This window comes from Glandiceps talaboti, chromosome 14 (genome assembly GCF_964340395.1).
Source record: "Glandiceps talaboti chromosome 14, keGlaTala1.1, whole genome shotgun sequence".
NCBI classification, from domain to species: Eukaryota; Metazoa; Hemichordata; class Enteropneusta; family Spengelidae; genus Glandiceps; species Glandiceps talaboti.
In genome coordinates this window covers 11,734,543-11,753,781 of record NC_135562.1, presented here as the reverse complement: position 1 = coordinate 11,753,781, position 19,239 = coordinate 11,734,543, and the positions used below count along the sequence as shown (strand labels likewise).

Below are 19,239 nucleotides of genomic sequence, written 5' to 3'. Positions count from 1 at the left end.
GATAGAGGGCGCTGTGAATCAGCATACATGTTTAAAATCGTCGGATATTTTTCAGACGGAGTGATTTCATTAATTATCTAACTCTTTACACTTGAGACATTTCTACTTTCTACAAGTGACTTAGTAATTTATGCATTACAAGTATCAAAAGATGACAAAACTGTAATGAAAGTAGAGCCTCAGATATCAGAGTAATCTATAAGGTACGCAGTGACAGGGCGCCCTCACACATCGGTCAACCAGAGAGGAGGCCGGTAAGAGCGGAGCGACACGACGTATCTTACAGTCTAATATCAGATCGAATAACATGAACATCAATATTGAAATTTTGTCGTCAATTTCTTTTCAGGATTTCCGTAATTATGTTGAACTACGTGTATAGATTTAGTTTCTTACCCTAAGATAAAAAAAAATATATTAAAAAAATAGTAAATAGTTCTAAATTTAAAAGTCCATCGGCCTAACTGAATGACCATGTCTCAAACCTACTCGCCGCAATGCAAAGGGATTTCGTAAATGTACCAGATATACATACTGGCATTTTGACGACATATTCTCCCCCCAGAGGTTAACGAGGACTGGTTGGACTTTTGTGTCGGCGCTGGCAAGCAGTTAAGTGCTTTAGTTTTACAGCACATGTACGGTATGAAGAATACCATCATTTCATTATTGTAACCATGGAAACTGTCGTGTATCAACAGACTTTTGTTAAATGGTATGCAAGTTTGTGCACTTTCATTTGATGAATAAATTATGTAATAGGACAGACGCCTTCGCGCGCATCCTCGTTCCCGGCTCTTAAAAGATGAGACAGAAATACTTCGTTCAGTTGAATGGACATCTCAAACATATCTTCGTAAAGTGGTAAATCACACACTCCTCTTGTTAAAAGTTGTGTCACCTAGAAAAAAGAAGTGACGTCATTAGCCCCCAGATAGACGGTTAACTACTAGATAGATTTTTGAAATCAGCTTATGTTTTACCGTATGAGACTCAAAACTATGGCTTATCTAAGAGCAATATTATTAATAACAATATTATTATTATTGAAATTATTGCCAGATGATAAACATAAAAAATAAACAAACACAAAATGACACAGCTTTACATAAGAGATTTACTCGAATCTCCTATTTGTTATCTGTCACTGTAAAATTCCACCAAAAAAATATTATATTATAGTTTTCTTAGAATTGTAACAAGCTCAAACATCAAAATATTTTTGTCCGTACACAAAACATACACGAGATGTTAGTAAAGACCACTTAGTATCCATACACATTTATACCATAAGCATACATACACACATAGCATACAACATGGGTTGCTATTCTGACTATGTACAGTTCACTTGTTTCATCTGTGGTGGGGGTGAGGGTGTTCTAGACTGGTTCCAAACATCTACGATTTGGTTTTGGTTTTCGACATAAAAGGACCAACCACTAAAATTTTACTGCAGAACCATGAATAGGGTTTGTTCGGCCGTTGTGAAAAAATAACATAATAGGCAGCACATGCATTCTCGTTCACTTTCCTATTGGAGTACAACACCCCCCCCCCCCCTCCCCGGAGTTATGCTGCTGTGGCTAACACTATATGGGATATACGACTGGACGATTCGTCGTTGTGTGGGCGCTCTTCAACCTCACTCATTCGCTTTACACGAGAGATAAGTGATGAGGAGAACCAACAAGTTGAGAACCTGTTAAGTTCACGATCAGTATGATGATTGCTCTATCCTTGTACACTATAGTATTGCTACTGTGTGGGTCAATACTCGTACCACTCGTTAATACATATATACATGACTTTACCCCGTCGCTCTGGGGTTATGCCCTCAACGGCGAGAGATTGGGTAACCGATACAAAGCAGCGGCTAAGATTACACATATAATATCTCCGCCATCCTTGCCACTTACCATTTCGTGTGTCCATGAGCTGACCATTGGCAGTGGAAATGTCTTGCTTTCAGAGTAAGTTTTGGCATTCTTTGCACTCTTGAAAGTCCCCTGTAAAATACCCTGCAGGAAATATGAAGGGTATCAACATTGTCATTTGAACACAGTGGAAGGAAGCATAGCCCCTACACTACACGAGTAGGGTCTATGGTGGCAGCTACATGATAACCTAGGGTTACTAAAAATGGATCGTGCGATTATATAGAAATATGATTGTTGATTTATGAACACATCAGGTGTTCTCTTTGCTGCCCTCAACCTATTTGTCTATTCTAGCAAATATTGCCCCTCCCCCCTCACAAAAAATGACTCATGCCTGCGTTACGGCATAGCAAGAAGTTGAATGAATACACGACCTCATGGTACGAAAACCAAATCAGCTAGATATCATCTTCAATGAAAAAAAATACTGTTCTGTCTTCGCAAATATATACTTACCGTTTTTTCAGTCCACGTTATTTCCCCATCGTCATTCCAAACGATGAAGACTCTCCCCTTTGACAAGTTTTCGTCTCGTCCACTTTCCATACGAACACTAGCTTCTCCGTGTGAAAATCTAAATTTACCAATAAGTTCACCAAAGATCTCTACGAACCCCTGAAAAACATAACGGAAGCTTAACTTTCAACGAAATCGTTTGCGTTTATGAAGAATAATGCGTCATTAAGTTTGGAAACGTTAATAAATGTGTGAAATCAAAATGGCGACCTACCTGTCGTTTTGACGGCCGGTATCCTGGCAACAAGGATGTCCCATCAATAGAAATGTCTGCTCCGTCGTTTAGAAATGAACTTAGTGTCAGAAAATGAATGGAATTGCAGCACAAACCCCAATCATTTCCCTGTATCAACATATTTACTGGTGGCTGTAGAGAATGGAATATTCAAATATGGATGAAGATTATTATGGCTTCCTACTTTAAAAATCAACGTGAACGCATGTCAAGTCCTTATTTGGAACTCAATCCATTGCAAAAAAAGGTATAAATAAAAATCTTGTTATTGTACGTACAATAACAAACAATTTACATATAATATCAATCTGTTGCAATGTATTGAGTTACATACAAGAAATTGGCATATGTTGTTTCACATTGATTTTTGAAGTAGGAAGCCATGACAAGATTGTTTTATAAATTATCATTTCAAGGTATATATACAAACCTCATCCATATGGCCACTTTAAACTTGGCATGATAAGTTACAAAATTAGTTTCTCTTTTTTCGAACTGCAGCACACTATAAGTCTACTAAGCTTATGACAAAAGGTCTTATGGTAGCAGCTCCTCAATTCAACATAGGTCATCACCATGGTAACACTTAGAGTTCTTACTTTTCAATTTAAAAATATAATATTCCACACATATATAGTGTACGTTTCACGACATAAATATTACGAGCGAATCATTTATACTGCAGCTTGATTCGTCGTCACTGTTGCTGCCAGTGATCAATATTATGGTGGTTTGAGTTTAATCTTACCTTGAACTTCTTTTTCAGATATTTACCAAGTGGAAAAGTACTCCACTGAGAGTTTACATAAGTTGTGACGTCATATTTCTGAAGGAGTTTACTGACTTCTTTATGGTCTTCTGATGTTTGGAAAAGTACCTGATTTTGTAAATTTTAAGAAAAAAAGAATATTTTACTGGTCCTTTCTTATATGTGTCGTTTTAACAACGCAACGCAAGACAAGACAAGGCAACGCAACGCAACGCAAGACGAGACGAGACGAGACGAGAAGGAGAGAGAGAGAGAGAGAGAGAGAGAGAGAGAGAGAGAGAGAGAGAGAGAGAGAGAGAGAGAGAGAGAGAGAGAGAGAGAGAGAGAGAGAGAGAGAGAGAGAGAGAGAGAGAGAGGCGGTATTAGAGTGGAAAGAGAGAGCTGGAAGGGATAATGCTTAAATAGTATAGGAGACAGGTAAGTGCCTAATAAATATTAAAAGTATTTACATTCGAATTTCTAGTAATTATATTTAATCATAGTGTGTTCATTTTGCACTTATAACATAAACAGGCTATTTGCTCATTTACTTACCTTCTCCAAAATAAGATATCTTAGTTTGCAACAAATCAACACATCCTCGACTACCATTCGACGAACATCTGCCGCTGTTGCTATGATGCCAACATCAAATTGTGTTCCCATGGAAACCACATTCAAAGTTTCGAGAAAATTCACTCGAGATTGTCTATTTTTCGACGTCTCACTCTCGTACATTTTCATGGCTCGTTGCAATGCTGGCCTGGTGAGAATTAAAAAAAAACATGGAAGAGAACTGGAGACAATACTATCTAGCGCCCTCGTGCGACTCTTTGTGGTAGAGTTGCAAGGATGTGAATATGAAAACTCCGGGAAGATTGAGTATAGTTTGATGCGGAAAAAAATAGTACATGACTTGAAAAACATTGAAATTATTATTAGATAAGTAAATATAAATTTTACTCTGTATATTCGGAATATAAAAAAGACAAAGGAATATATAGTTTGGCCACTAGGGGAGCTATTCAGAATGAGTTTTTGACTAGAAGTGAGGACTATGATATTCGCCGGGGTATATGTAATCAGGTAGTATAGCCGCCCTTGAACAAAATCAGAAAATTTATAGTGGTTCACTGCAAAGATGTTGTACGTATTCTCAATGAAAGTATTCTACCAATATTTCAGACCACATCGTGTATAGAAACTCACAGGGTTATTTTGGCACCATTTTGTGGACTGCTTTATGTTATGTCATGTGATGCATTGCCCCCATTGTTCTTCATATGGGGCGCCCTCTTGTAACTCTTCTTTCGAAAATGTCTACAGGGTGGATAACTCGAGTGACGGCAAATTGTACCATACCGTACGTTGTATATGAAATAGGGCAAATTCGATCGCCCTCTACGCCGGATTTTAATAAACTTCGCTTGATAATGATATTAGGAAACTCTTGTGTTGGAAATCTGATTTTGTTCTTTCCCTTGATATTTTCGCAAAGCAGAGCTTATTTTTCTTCCGGGATGATACATCGAAAATAGCGATGCCTCTTGGACGGTGTATGTTGTAAAAGAGGTTGTGTTTTACGACGATGTTTAATGGAATACATGTTTTACAAAGAATAAGAAATATCTTATCAATTATAACCCAGATCCTACTAACCCGTAGGGGTCAACTATGGTGATGTCGACGGCGCCTTTCAACTTCAGAAGTGATTGGAAGTGACGTACTCCAATATTTCCAACACCTAGAACAAAAATATACCAATATATTATGACAATAGCTATTACTGCGCATGCACATCGGTGATTATTTGTCATGTTTCCTCCTTATATCGAAAACTTTACGAAATGAATCATTACATCCCTACATACAAGGGATTATATGAGCCTTTTGAGGCTCTCTCTTCCCTGTCTTGCCATGGTTAATTTACAACCCTGGTAATCACGTTAAATCACGTTAAATCTCATCACAGTCCCTTTTGCGCCGAGGATCGGTTGTATAGTATGAATTATACGCCCAAAATGTTTTATCAATAAGGCTTTTATCATGTAGGCTTGTTGCATGACGTCGACTGTTCTATAATCGTTTCTATGTACAATAGGCTGACATCATCATTCTGTGGCCTTCACCGTGATAAAAAAAATATATTGGCCTACACACTTTACGTGTGAGGTCACGGTACCCGGTACGATGGTATCCTACGGTACACACACACCTTTATTCACATAAAATGCCTTTTATACTCGTATAAAACTACGTAAAAGCCTACACGATATATGTTATAACATTCACACTTATTCTACAGACCAACCCAAATTCCATACGCCAGCACAAACACGAACGTATTTTAATACAGTACAGTATGGACACTGGTTCCGTTGGAGGAAAGAAATAAACTATTATAAAATTATCAGAAACGCGAAGGTTCAAGTAGGTACACCATCGTGGCGGTGACGTCACATTATCTAATATGCAACCCACGATTATTGACTACTGTTACATTTTTGTATTTTTGAAATGCCGATAAGACTATTATATGCGCGAAATGTTGAACACGATGAATGGGCGAGCGACTCACCACAGAAATAGTTTAATATCTATTTGTTGCTATGGGCTCGGGGCAACATATCATCGGTAACTTATTCACAGGCGAGTGGTGAATTCTCAAGGATTTTTCATAAAATCTTAGGTGACGAGCACCAGCCAAAAGTTGTCACAATTATTTTGGGTTTATATAGGATTCGTCAACAATTCAATATATGGGCTGCTGTACGTAGGGCTCCTAGATCCTAGGTGTAGCCATCTAATCATGATCTTCCAACCGCAAGGGGGCGAGCTTCGATTTAGGCCTACACCTCTCCCATATCCTAATCAACGTGCCAAAATGACATGTACGTCACATTAATGTAGGAGCCTCGCGACTCTGGGTGCATACTTACCGACGAGTAGAATATTGTGGCGAGGTGGATCCTCTTCTAATTGTGTCATTCGAACTCCACTCTGTAAAATATTATTGAGTATAAATGACACATGTACACTCCTACACGTTCCACAACTAAGATTAAAACTAAATTGTAATTTGGAACGTTCCCATGCCCCTCCGACCTTTCCAATGCTATTATATTCAATCACTCGAATTCAAATTGAGACCGGGGTCGTTCCAATACCGACAGCAAATCGATACGAGTCCCAACATTATACGCAACTCCTTCCTTCACAAGTTAAAAAACTTTCTGAATCGACATCTCTCATGGTCCAAATATTTGGTAACCTTTATCACAGTTATTTTTTGGTTGTTTTGTCACACGATGGACTAATACCAACGCAAGAGTACATCGTATTGAAACAGACCCATAGACCACAGGCCAGCATGTTGACAGACGCCCCCTCGCGAGCTAGCTACCTAAATGTAATTTGCTGACCCATGATGACCTGCAAGGTTTCGGAGTATACTTACCTTCAATACATCAGTAAACTGCAAGATTTTGTAGAGGATATAGACGACGATGAATAAAACAATCGCGTAATACAGCTTGGTCTTCATACGGTGCATTATACAGGAACCATTGTACGTTTTCGACCAAGGTAACAGTAACTGTATTCCGTTATCAATATCAGTACTGCCACCACCTGTACTGTCAAGATGTCGACCACGACTGTTTACCTCCGCTTGATAAGTATTCTGTGTCTGACAATACGGTTCTTGTTTGGGGCCTGCACGTTCAAATACGCACCGTGAGGCTAATTCCTAAAAGCAAACATGATAATGACTGTGAAAGCTCACAAAACGCGAAGGCTAGCGGCTGCCATTCCAAGCTTCCCTAAACGCGTATTACTGACATAATACGTCACCATGTTTATTCAGAAGGTCAAAGGTCAACAACAGACACACATTTTACAGTTGCTAAGTTATCAAAGTGAATAAGGTGGCACCACCTCGAACTGGTGCCCCATTTTTGCGGCACGTCCGTTGAGATAATTAATAATGTTGACTGAAACTCGATTTTTAAAAAAAATCCAAGGTTGACAGGAAGATAGACGGTAAAGACCAGGCTGACTTTGAGCATATCAGAAGAACTATGGTGTGTGTGTTTTTCTAAAAATATATTATGGACCAATAAATTATACCACAGAAGTACACCATATTATATGCCATTTTTATACATGTAAACGCCAAGTGAGAGCTAGCCATGTCACAGTTATCAGGACATGATTCAATACGTTTTTGTAAACGTAAAAAAAATATTAATATTTCAAAGTGAAAGAAAGTAAGCTTTATCGTGTTAATAGGGAACTTGCAAACCCGCCATGTTGAATGATGTATCATGGGAAATGTGATAATACATACTAATCAAATAGTATTGTAAAGAATAATGTTACATTGTTTTTAGCCACAAATGATCAATTCATAGTCTCCCTGACCATTGTGGGAGGTTTACTTTATCGGTAGCTTCAGATTAGGTATTACGATAACCACAGAAAATCCCATAGTCCTTTGCGTCTGAGTATGCTCAGTCTGGATTGCAAGTTCCCTATTAGCTAGGTCCAGGTAGCCCAAGATTGACTAGTAGTAAGCGACTATTACCGTCTGAGTCGTAGACTAAAAATGTTCAGGGAAAACCTACGTGACGAATATGAATAATGTACTTTTATGTTTTGGGGATTGTCTCAGATTGCTAAAAAGGTGTTGATTTGTTAAACTTATCAATTAGGTTTAGAGATTTTCTTTTTCGGAGTATACTACTCATTTTTTAAAATAAAAAAACCCTCGAAGATTAAGATTCGACAGACGCTCACCATCATTATAATCCCTCTTATTTTGTCTCCGCTACAAACGATAACGAAGGTCGGAAACAAATATATAAATAAAAAAATCAATGCCAGATCTTGAATATGCTTACTTTTAAAAGAAGTCTAAATTTAAAAAAAAAAATTCTTATTTGAATTTGTTTTTGCTAGTGTATTTTTGTTATGAATCCCTGTTGCTTGTTTCTGTGAGTAGATGAAAACTGCGACGTGAAATAAGACCTCAGTTGTAAGATTTTAGTATTTGTTGCGTAATATATAGTCTGTGTACTGCGTTACGTTGTTGAGATACATCGTATAGCTGGTTGTACCTTCTCGACCATCGTCGTAAACCACAGCCTCTTTTACGGCACCAGCACGGCCCAAAACGCACTACACACAGTGCTAGTGTCGTGTGTTGGGTCTATATGGTCATGTATGTTGTACCTGCTATAGTCGTAAACTTGACTATAGCCTCTTTTACGGCACCAGCACGGTCTAAGACAACGTCGTTGAAGCAATAACAAAAAGGGAATAGAATGAATTCGGATTGCTCTGGTTTACGAGAATGCTCCTAGACCAGCTAACGATCGATGTATCTCAACACAGCAGTAAACAGGCTATGCGTATTATAACAGGGTTGGTGCAGTAGATAGGAACTCGTAATATCGATACAGCTAAATGGTAAATAAATTGCTTGCCTGCTTGTGACGACATTTTGAGATTACACACATGTGAACATCATACGTACCTGCATACTATTCTGGTCATTTCATGTGCAGTAATTTGGAAGATATTTGTCGCTTGAAACTGAACACGATTCTTGTTTTCATGTAGTCTAGAACAGACGTTAGCTGTGACGTAATAATGCCACGTTCACTTTTGGGCTGATGGCCGACCTGACGCCAACCTACAGTGAGTTTACATATAGACTTAAAAACTTGTGTCATAACTCGCTATCGTAGCGGAAGCAACATCAACAGTGAAAATCTTTCAGTGTAGTGTTTATCAAAGTTTATCCGATTATCACTGAAAAATAAAATAACTTTAAGTTTAATCTCAATATTATTTCCACTGTTTTGGCTATCAGACTCTGTAATACGATACATGTCCGGGTCAGGCGTTGGGGGCGCGCTAAATGTGGGGACGAAATCATTTGAGAAGAGTAATTCACAATTTGAAAAGTCGTACCTCTGTGTTCGCAAGCTTAAAATAGACGTGAAATTTCTCTCAATTTGTGCTTGTCACGGATAGCGCTAGCGCCGTAGTGTGTAAGATACAGACATTCGTGTCACACTATCATTGCCTGATAGGGCTGAACTACAGGACGTATCTTACAGTCTCAGCGTTACGTCAGTGAATAGGGGAATAAACAAAAGCTTGAAAAGCGTTGGAATGCCACAATATCAGAATGTAAATGTCATATACGGACCACATCCTGTGAGGCATGGTACATGTATGTACACTAATCGTGCTCACGAGGGGGGGGGGCGTTTTGGTAACACATACAATAGAATAGTTTATGTGAGTGCAGAGTGCATGCATTCTAATCCTATCGTAAAACTATTAATTAAAATTAGATAACCGTCGCTTTTTTTAAATTCTTAGCTTTTGAAACCTATCCTCGCAAGCCAGGGCTACTTTTTCTTCTGTGATACAACTGTCATTTATAGTCGTGGTGGTTGCGATTAACAAGTACCATGTCTACATCAAACAAAGAAATCACAGTTGCCCACACATAAAAACGTCACATACATTATTTAATAGTGCTGCTGATTGTAGCTGGCATGACTGGATGTCAATAGCTTCTGATGTATCAGATCAAGGGAATGGACCCATGAACCATTACAAATTGTTGTAAGCCCCGGGGTGGTACCAGCCAGCTCTGGTAGGGGTCGGTGTATGGCCAGTGCTGCAAACCCCAGGCCCAATTTTAGACCCACTTTGACCAAAAATTAATACCTTATTTTAGACCATCACAGTTTCCTAACAACTGAAAGTTAAATACATTTTCCCTAGGATGCAACTTTTTGTGGCTATTAATGACTTATGATTTATTTAGTAAAGGACAGTGGGTCAGATTTTAGATCAAGCAAAATCGAAAATAATGCAAAGTGAATCTCGTTTTAGACCCTTCAGCGTTATTTTGTAACCTAATTCTTCTGGGAATTGTATAAATTAACGAATATATGTTACCATTCCTCTACCATCAGTGTACATCGAAAAATCAACCTTTTGACGCACAGGCACTTGTGGGCTAATATTCTATTCAAGGATGGCCATAATACAAAATAATGACGTTTTTAGGTATTTACGAATATGCAAATGAATACCGTCACCAGTGCATACCACACAAGTTCGGGTATACATCGACATTAATTATTTCAACCTTCCCGCCATCATGTGTTCGAGCTCCCAAAATGACATGGCGGGACATTACATCAAAATAATATATGCTAAAATAAAGGCAAAAGAATATATGCTAATTAAATTAAACGAAAAAATACGTTACGGTTACGTCCTCTCATCTCATTTGCATCTATCTAAGAAAAACGTAATCTCTTGGGTCTGTATATACCTATTAGATTATATGTCGTACTATACGAACCGCGATCGTCACTCAACCATCGAACTAGTCTCTGTTATCCGGACTCTCGCCGCTGGGGGCTCTGCCTACGAGACCTCCACAAGCGTCTGGGTGGCGCCGGTATAGAAGAACCTCAGCGGCGAGAGTCTGGGTAACTTGGACTGCGATCACACAACGCGGTAGAGTTATTTTCTTTATGTGAAAGTCACCGTCATCCACTGCTTGACAGTATAATGACGTATGGTGATGGAAAAGGACAACGCACCATCAATTAAATTATTTCATCGCCGTCCGTGGAAGGCCGTATTTAATATTGTAATGAAAAGACCGTCCAAATATATTCAGAGTATGTAACTACACATATTCCTAAATAGTTTAAATATAATCAAACTTCGGACATTGATATATATATTTCACCAATGTAGTAGATTTAGATAAAAACAGAAAATGGATCAACAAATCTAGAAAAATTAAAAAAAAATGTTTTTTTTTTTTTCCGACTGTGTTCTTCCCCCTATCTGCCTGTTAGGTTTGGGGGAAATTCAAGGATGGCAAACATCCTCCTCCCATGCACAGTGTCGACATGTCCTCAGTGAGTGACGTTGTTCTTTGAAAATTTGTTGTGGGAGTTTCTGTACTAGCTGCAACATAAGGCGACCCTAAACTATATTGCTTGGTCGTATACCTGTAGGTTAATTTGACAAGATTCGTGTAAAAGTATTTTTTTAAGATCTCTTCCTTTAAATTACTGTCCATACCGAAATACTGATTACGTTCATGTACTCCAAACAATTCCATATTATTCTAAGTTGCGTTTCCACTCTTGGACATGGGAGACTGATGTACCTTATACATGTATCGGAAGCCCGACCCCTTGCGGGAAGATTATGTAATGGGACCGATCAATGGTGATGTATATCGAAGCTCGCTCAAGTGCGGGAAGATGGTGTAATGAGAGACTGAATGTACATTTTATTGAAGCCCGCCCCCTTGAGGGAAGATGTAAATTATTTACGTATGTGTGCAGCAAAATTTAAAACTTCGAAAAGCAATTTGATACATTTCGCCCAGTATTCAAAGCAGATAACAGCGAAATACTTTGATCATCTCCATTGATCGATATAATTCTCGTCTTTTTCCTACATTTTGTTTACCTTTCAAATGATTTGTTTTTCTTTGGTTGTCCAGCCAAGGTTTTCGTAATATAGGAATTGAGTAAATGAGCAAATAAACAAATGAATAGATATGTAGTTAACAAATATATAAATCAATATATGTATATATATATATATATATATATATATATATATATATATATATATATATATATATATATATATATATATTATATATATATATTTAAATCGGTAAATTGTATATTCAAATTATTAGATAGACATATAGATATATATAGATAGACATATATATATAGACAGATAAATAGATGGACAGAGATAGAACATACATACATACATACATACATACATACATACATACATACATACATACATACATACATACATACATACATACATACATACATACATAGAGATAGATAGATAGGTAGATAGATGGATGGATATATATACTATATATATATATATATATATATATATATATACAGATATCATAGACCAGATAAATAGATGGACAGAGATAGAACAGACAGATAGACAGACATATAGAGATAGATAGATAGATAGATAGATAGATAGATAGATAAATAGATAGATAGATAGATAGATAGATAGATATATAGATAGATAGATAGATAGATAGATAGATAGATAGATATATAGATAGATAGATAGATAGATAGATAGATAGATAGATAGATAGATAGATAGATAGATAAATAGAGAATCAACAAATAGATATTAACTTACATTGACAACCATTAAGTATATGATTTAACCTTTCAATATTTATTTATTTATTTATTTATTAAAATATAATTTACAAGTTATATATGTTTTCAATCTGACAAAAAATTAACAATACTTTTATAGGAAATTCCTCGGTTTTATATTTTTGATATAAGATTTGGGACTTTTTCAAAAAATAACACCAACTATTTCTAATAATAATCAGATTTGCACTTCCTTCAATGTGAGATCTTCAAAACTTTCAAGGCACGAAAAACACAGACTGAGACGAACCTCAAAAAAGCACCAAAATACGACAGCGAACATCTATCTACTAGTATTCCTCTACGCCCATCCTTCCAAATTGTAGGCGTGATTACAGTTGGCAGCCATATTGGATTTCTCCAGCCAAATTTGTTTGTTTGTTTGTTGTTTCTTTTTCTTTTTATTTTTTTTTATTTGTTTTGGGGTCTTATTTTATTTTTTGGGAGTTGGTTGACACTGTCAGCCATTACATGTTAAAATTCCCTCGAGTTTATGAAATAAACATTTCACAATAAGACAATTTACATAGCCTTATTCTTTGATACATGACAATTTTGGGAATCCAAGATGGCGTCCAGGCTGTGCATATGTTTTGTCTCTCTATTTCAGGTACAACACTTAAGAAGCAATAATATTCACAACAAGTAGCTTCTGACAAAACACAAAAAAATGAATTGATTCAATAACAGCAGCACATCATAAATGTGAAAGATCTGGGAGTCAACATATTTCTTACAACTTTCTAAATATCTCATGACTACTACTCGTCTTTAAGGTACGCCGTGACGGTGCGCCCTCATACGTCGGTCAACCCATCCTCCTGAGAGGAGGCCGGTGAGGGCGGAACGACACGACATATCTTACAGTCTAGACTACTACATAATTACAAAAACAGCCATTTTGGCAGCATTAACACTAAATAGAAACCAGAAGTTCACCAAAACATGCACGTTGCAGACATGTGGATACATTTGCTAAAAACAAAAATGCAATAATTTGAATGCGAGAAATATTCAACATGGTTGGAACATCAAAAAAACATGGTTACGTCTGTAACAGTTTATACCCGGCATGCAGCAGCATGATAAAGTAAGGTTATTGAAGGGAAAACACACTTGCCAGTGGAAAATTATCTCAGGATACAGCACACGTATAGTGATGACAAGGGAATCGTTCGTGTAAAAATGATACTGGGGCGACTTTCAGGAAGGCAGTCTGGATAAATAACTTTGTAATTGTGGTTTGGTTCACAGAAATACATCTCCTTGGAAAAAAGGTAATTGTCCATCATTGTTATTTGCTATTCTAACATTTGATTGTAGTTATTTCGGTACATGATATTTTTGCGTCGATGAGGTCAAATTCCACCTTCTAATTAACATTTCTTGGATGGGTCTCAGCTCCTTTCTAACAGATATGTTCCTGGAGAAAATACAAGTTTCTTCTAAGTCCTAGTTTGAAATATAAGCAAGTGAATAGATACTGTCTATGCTAGATTGTGGATATCATGTTCTACTGATGGGGAGAGAGAAACGATCATGAGAAAGTTTGACTTTGTCCCGAAGTTGATGAACCACGACGACTTGACCTGAAAAAGAGAGAACGAATATTTTAAAAGAGCCAACTTTAATTCACAAATACTACTACAGCCTCAGGCCCTAATATGAACAAATAGAATAAGTAAGTGCAAATGTCAGTAGTATTATGGTGAATAATATCACCACAAGCATGATTCTATGTGCATAATTTTGATCATGGTAAATATCACCATGGTTACCAGTAATGCATGCTCTCTGATCATAGGACGTCTGACATGTATATTATCTATGTCAATTGTCCTGTGGAAACACAATTTCACAAATATTTGCTTACCTCTTCTTTTTCTTTTTCCTTTGTGGTGTTGATGGATCTTGTAGATTTTCTGGAGTGTCCACGAGTTCACCTGGCATTCCATCTATTAATGTCAACAACAGAGTAGTTTTTTTAAAATTCGTAAACAAACAACAAGTAAATAACTGTGATGGTCAGTGTTATGCTACCAACAGGCCCACGTTATTCGAATATTATGGAAGCTTAACGAGGACATAGAAGTAGTTTTGTTTTTTTTTACCTTGGGAGTAGTTTTATTTTCCATGGGAGTAGTTTATTTACCATGGCAGTAGCTTTTTTTTCATGGGAGTAGGTTTTTTAAGGCGTAGGGCGCCATATTGTTACAAAATACCCATTGCCTTCAGATGACTGTGAAAACAGTGCACTAAACACCCTAAAACAAACATTAGACAACACTATGTGTACGGAGAATCAGTAAACCAGCATAGTGTAAGCCTCACAGGGAAAAGTCCCTGGAGTGGCCTCACATTATGAGGATGTTTATTTCAAGCACTAGCACTTTTTTTTATATTTTTCCTTTTCAGTGTAACTTATTATTATCTACTTCCCACATTCTGATATACATCTGTGTGTTCCTAAAATACTTGTACAACATATGTTTTATATAATGATTCCCCATAGTCAAAGACAGGTAGAGAGTTTTATGTAAGGTTAAAATATATCTCAATAACTTAGAATGACATTCATTGATTGTCAATACAAGACTGGCTATATAAACCATGCTATTTATATCAGTGAGTGAAAGGCATTTTTTTGTCAATGTCTATGATGAAGACAAGAATTTCATAGAAGAGTTTACTATATAGTTTATTAATACACAGTTCATGTATGCTACAGATTGTTTCTCCATCATCAATTCCTTCACACATTTTATGCAGTATCAAATCACAAGAGGGCGTGATATAGAGGAACCAGATGCATCTAATACAACCATAACATTAATCTATGGCATAACATTGTAAAGTAACGTCACCTTCGGTGGGTTCCTCATCCTCTTCTTTGGCAGGAATGTGGTGGTTAACATCATTAAGGTTCACATCGTGTGGCACGCCCTCTTGAGTTTTAAGCTCAGCTATCTTGCTTGTGTGCTCCACAGGTAAACTCTCACTGTCCACTACCTCTGCATGTACCATTTCTTCATCAGGTTCAGGAACGTGTTCAACGTCATTCTGTGGTGGCGCTGTAGGTATGACGCCATGGTCTACTTCATCTGCTGAGTCAGGCTCGTTCTCTAAAGGTTCATACGTCACTTCCTTACTTTTGGGTTGCACGACTGGAGATGGTTCTCCATCCTCGTCCTCGTCTTCTTTGATGAAAAGTGGAGTTGTTTCTAAAGGGGGGCGGGGGAGAAAAGACGATACACAAAAAGAAGCAAAAAGAAAATCAAATAAATGAATAAGCCATATTTGATTTGTTGTTGGTGTGTGTATTTCACAATTCAAGGTTATCCGCCATTACTACATGAACAGATAATTGTCAAATATGACAGGATGGTAAAAATCTAAAGAGAAAATTACAAAGAAATATTATAATGTATTATGACGTTGAATACGTAATTTTCACGGCATGATAGGCAAAATCTGCTAATCTTTTAAGTGTATCACATTAGCACTGAGAAACAAGCTAGAGAATATTGTTAAGAAAGTCGTTTACGGCAGCAGGTCGGAAAATATTTCAAGCTGAAAAGTGTAAGAATTTAACTAATACAGTGATAGATAATATTCATCTTCGATTTCACTTGCATAAGTATTCTCTGACGTCTTTCAATTGACTTTTAGAGTAAAGAAAAGGGGCAGAGGGGACACAACACAATACGATCATCTGACTTTCAGATTTTTTCGCTGGCATGGAGGGATTCCATAATCACCTGTGACGGGATCTTCTAGTGCAACAAGTATCGGCTCTTCAGTGATGGGTTGTGGTTCATCGCTTCCTTGTGGTTCTTCAAAGGAAACAAGTCTTTCATGTGGTGGTAGTTCATCATTTGGAGACATATCGTTATCATCCCATTCTAGTTCTGGTTCACTAACTTTAAGTGGTTCTTCATGTGGCGGTGGGTGTTCTTCTACTTCCTGTTTGACATCGTCTTTGCTAGTGTCGGCATCTTCGGGGTCAGGTTCTTCTGTTGGTGTTGTTGGCGATAGCTTAGGCGTGTCTGAAACAAGAGTGGTGTCAGCTACTGGATCCCATTCCATTTCTTCATCCTATGAAATCAAATTGTATATCGTTATTGGTGGTTGTCAGAAGAACTTTCGCCATTTTTAACTTGTCTCAATGACCATTGGCGTGTTTGGATCAAAAGAGTACAGTTGATAAACAATTCACACGTCCTCAAAAAGACATTTGTAAGAGAATCATGAGTCGATAACATATATTGATCGCATTCTAACTTTACATACACACCGTCACATACACACACACACACACACACACATACATACATACATACATACATACATACATACATACATAGAAATGCATATGGAACTTATAAATCAGTCCGTAAATAAATACATACATACATGCATACATACATACATACATACATACATACATACATGTGGAGACAGACAGACATATACACACGCGCGCGCACACACACACACACACACACACACACACACACACACACACACACACACAGCAAACACATGGCAATGCTTTCTTTTCATGTTTTCCCATGACAAGGCCCATACCGTTTATGTTTGTTTGTTTCGTTTTTTGTTTTGCTTTTTCAAGTTACTATTTTCCTCTCTTCTGTGGCATGCCTTAAACAGTATTGCATTTTTGAGACAACAATGGAATAATTGAGGGAGTTTGAAAGAAAATATATCGATGAACGATTTGTAAATCAATTTTTACAACAAATGCAACACTAAAGTCGACACATCTCCTGGTACTTACTGGAGCTTGTATTGGTCTACGAAGTGGTTCATCCTCTGATTCTGAATCTGTCTCAATTGTAATCGGTTCCTAAAAATCAGAACAAAAAGTCGTGTATTCAAATTTCATATATTTTTAATAAATTCAAGAATATTTATAATGCCATGAATGTTTTAAGGCTAAATGAATAAGTGTTTTTTTTTCCAATTAAAGTATCTTCGGTCAATTTTTTAAATCTTATTCCAGAGAAACCAGGTCTTTTTCAGACTAGAAGCTAAATGTATAACATTGTAGTCTGCATATAAATATTGTGTTTGTCTACTTAACATATAAATGTCTTAATTTACTTCTTTACACCTCATTAAACTATCATAGTAATATTCTGAACAACGAGTATCATGTCTTTCGTCGAAGCATTATTTTAAAAACAAAACTTAAAAAAAAGGAAAAAAAACTTGAAAAAAAGGAAATTACGACCGACCCTAGGCTATTTTCTGAAGTCATGTTATCGGAAAGAAATTTGTTTATGTTGCCTAACTGTTGCTTTGTCCTATACAAATAAGATGCAATTTTTCAACAACAACAACAACAACAACAACAACAACAACAAAAACAACAACAACAACAACAACAACAAAAATAGGGGGTGTGGGAAGTACATACATACTACCATATTTTCTGAAGCCATGTTATGGGAAAGAAAAAAATATTCCTTTTCCTATAACAATAAAATGACATTTTTTAGATGTAATTATAATTTTAATAAATTACCTTTACAGGTAAATCGTCATCATCTTCCTCTGTGTCAGGTCTGTATATATGTGGAGGTTTAGGTGGTGGGACGACTACTTTCTTCTCCTCTACCGGTTCATCTACGTGTCGTTTATATCCAGGGTCTCTACCAGTCGGTGAGTAGAAATTTATTTCTAAAATAAAATAATCAAACAAAATATTCATAGTCCGAAATGCATAACACCCATCTGTGTAGATTAAAATATTCACTATATGCCGTCAATGTTACGTTGATGGCATCATCAGAGCTGTGTAGTTTTCCCGCCAAAACTACTATCGTAGCCATCTATATTTAACCGCCAAAATAATTTGGCAATGACATATTTTCCCGCCAAAAGACTTTAACGATGACGTAATTTTTCCCGCCAAAAAAGGTCATGTATTCAATTTTGAATGCATTTTCATTTTTTTTCAAGCACATTCTTAAACATTTGATTCATGTACAATATAATTAGTAGTCTAATGGTAGTATGGCGAAATCTTGCACGGCTAGCATTATTTCTTATTTTGTATGTTCCTACCGTGTTGAGGTTTGCGGGTGCCAGATTCCATGTCTGACAATGGAATAGAGTCGTAACCAGCCTTCTTCTTTTGCTTCTCATCATCTTTATTCATGTTGTACATTGTGCAGACGATCGCCAGCAACAACACCACGAACACTACCACCATAAAAACTATAATAACTGAGTAAAGAAAGAAAACAAACACATGAAACTGTGACGTGGTTTTGACGTCACATTGATATCATTTTCACCACACAGGAGTGTGGCGCAAAAACAACAGCGAATCTTCTAGCATTATATTAAATAGAGTCCATGCTTTTTTAGGTAACTTTCGAAATGGCACCCTACCTGTTTCAATTGTATTGTCACCAACCAATGCTTCTGCATTCCCTGGAGGATAATAGTCATCGGAATTCAAGTATACTGTCCTTGCCTCTCCAGGATACCATG

General features: G+C 36.9%; 2 protein-coding genes across 2 annotated transcripts in view; both read right to left on the bottom strand.

Annotated features, from left to right (window-relative positions):
• Positions 1 to 1,829: 1,829 nt before the first annotated feature.
• LOC144445258 (uncharacterized) lies at positions 1,830 to 7,251 on the bottom strand. The gene is made up of 8 exons (XM_078134801.1): positions 6,897 to 7,251; positions 6,379 to 6,439; positions 5,099 to 5,183; positions 3,995 to 4,202; positions 3,440 to 3,568; positions 2,671 to 2,823; positions 2,397 to 2,555; positions 1,830 to 2,021 (listed from the first exon to the last, which is right to left on the bottom strand). Exons 1-8 carry the CDS (start codon positions 6,990 to 6,992, stop codon positions 1,830 to 1,832), a joined length of 1,083 nt encoding a protein of 360 aa, XP_077990927.1. The 5' UTR covers positions 6,993 to 7,251.
• A 5,544-nt stretch (positions 7,252 to 12,795) lies between these two features.
• LOC144445257 (axotactin-like) overlaps positions 12,796 to 19,239 on the bottom strand; it is a 48,218-nt gene continuing 41,774 nt past the window's right edge. The window contains exons 30-37 of the mRNA XM_078134800.1: positions 19,138 to 19,239; positions 18,808 to 18,969; positions 18,266 to 18,420; positions 17,516 to 17,584; positions 16,479 to 16,815; positions 15,585 to 15,941; positions 14,594 to 14,675; positions 12,796 to 14,309 (exon numbers count right to left, since the gene is read on the bottom strand). The exon at positions 19,138 to 19,239 is cut by the window's right edge and continues 16 nt beyond it. Coding sequence (XP_077990926.1) covers positions 14,258 to 14,309; positions 14,594 to 14,675; positions 15,585 to 15,941; positions 16,479 to 16,815; positions 17,516 to 17,584; positions 18,266 to 18,420; positions 18,808 to 18,969; positions 19,138 to 19,239 — 1,316 coding nt within the window. The 3' untranslated portion in view covers positions 12,796 to 14,257. The remainder of the gene's footprint in view (positions 14,310 to 14,593; positions 14,676 to 15,584; positions 15,942 to 16,478; positions 16,816 to 17,515; positions 17,585 to 18,265; positions 18,421 to 18,807; positions 18,970 to 19,137) is intronic.

Excerpts from the sequence above, each read along its gene's own strand:
- LOC144445258 (XM_078134801.1), bottom strand. The coding sequence starts at position 6,992 with ATGCACCGTATGAAGACCAAGCTGTATTACGCGATTGTTTTATTCATC. Across the intron at positions 3,569-3,994 it reads GATATCTTATTTTGGAGAAG|GTACTTTTCCAAACATCAGA; the intron begins GTAAGTAAATGA and ends TTACAAAATCAG. Across the intron at positions 2,022-2,396 it reads TAACGTGGACTGAAAAAACG|GGTATTTTACAGGGGACTTT; the intron begins GTAAGTATATAT and ends TATTTCCTGCAG.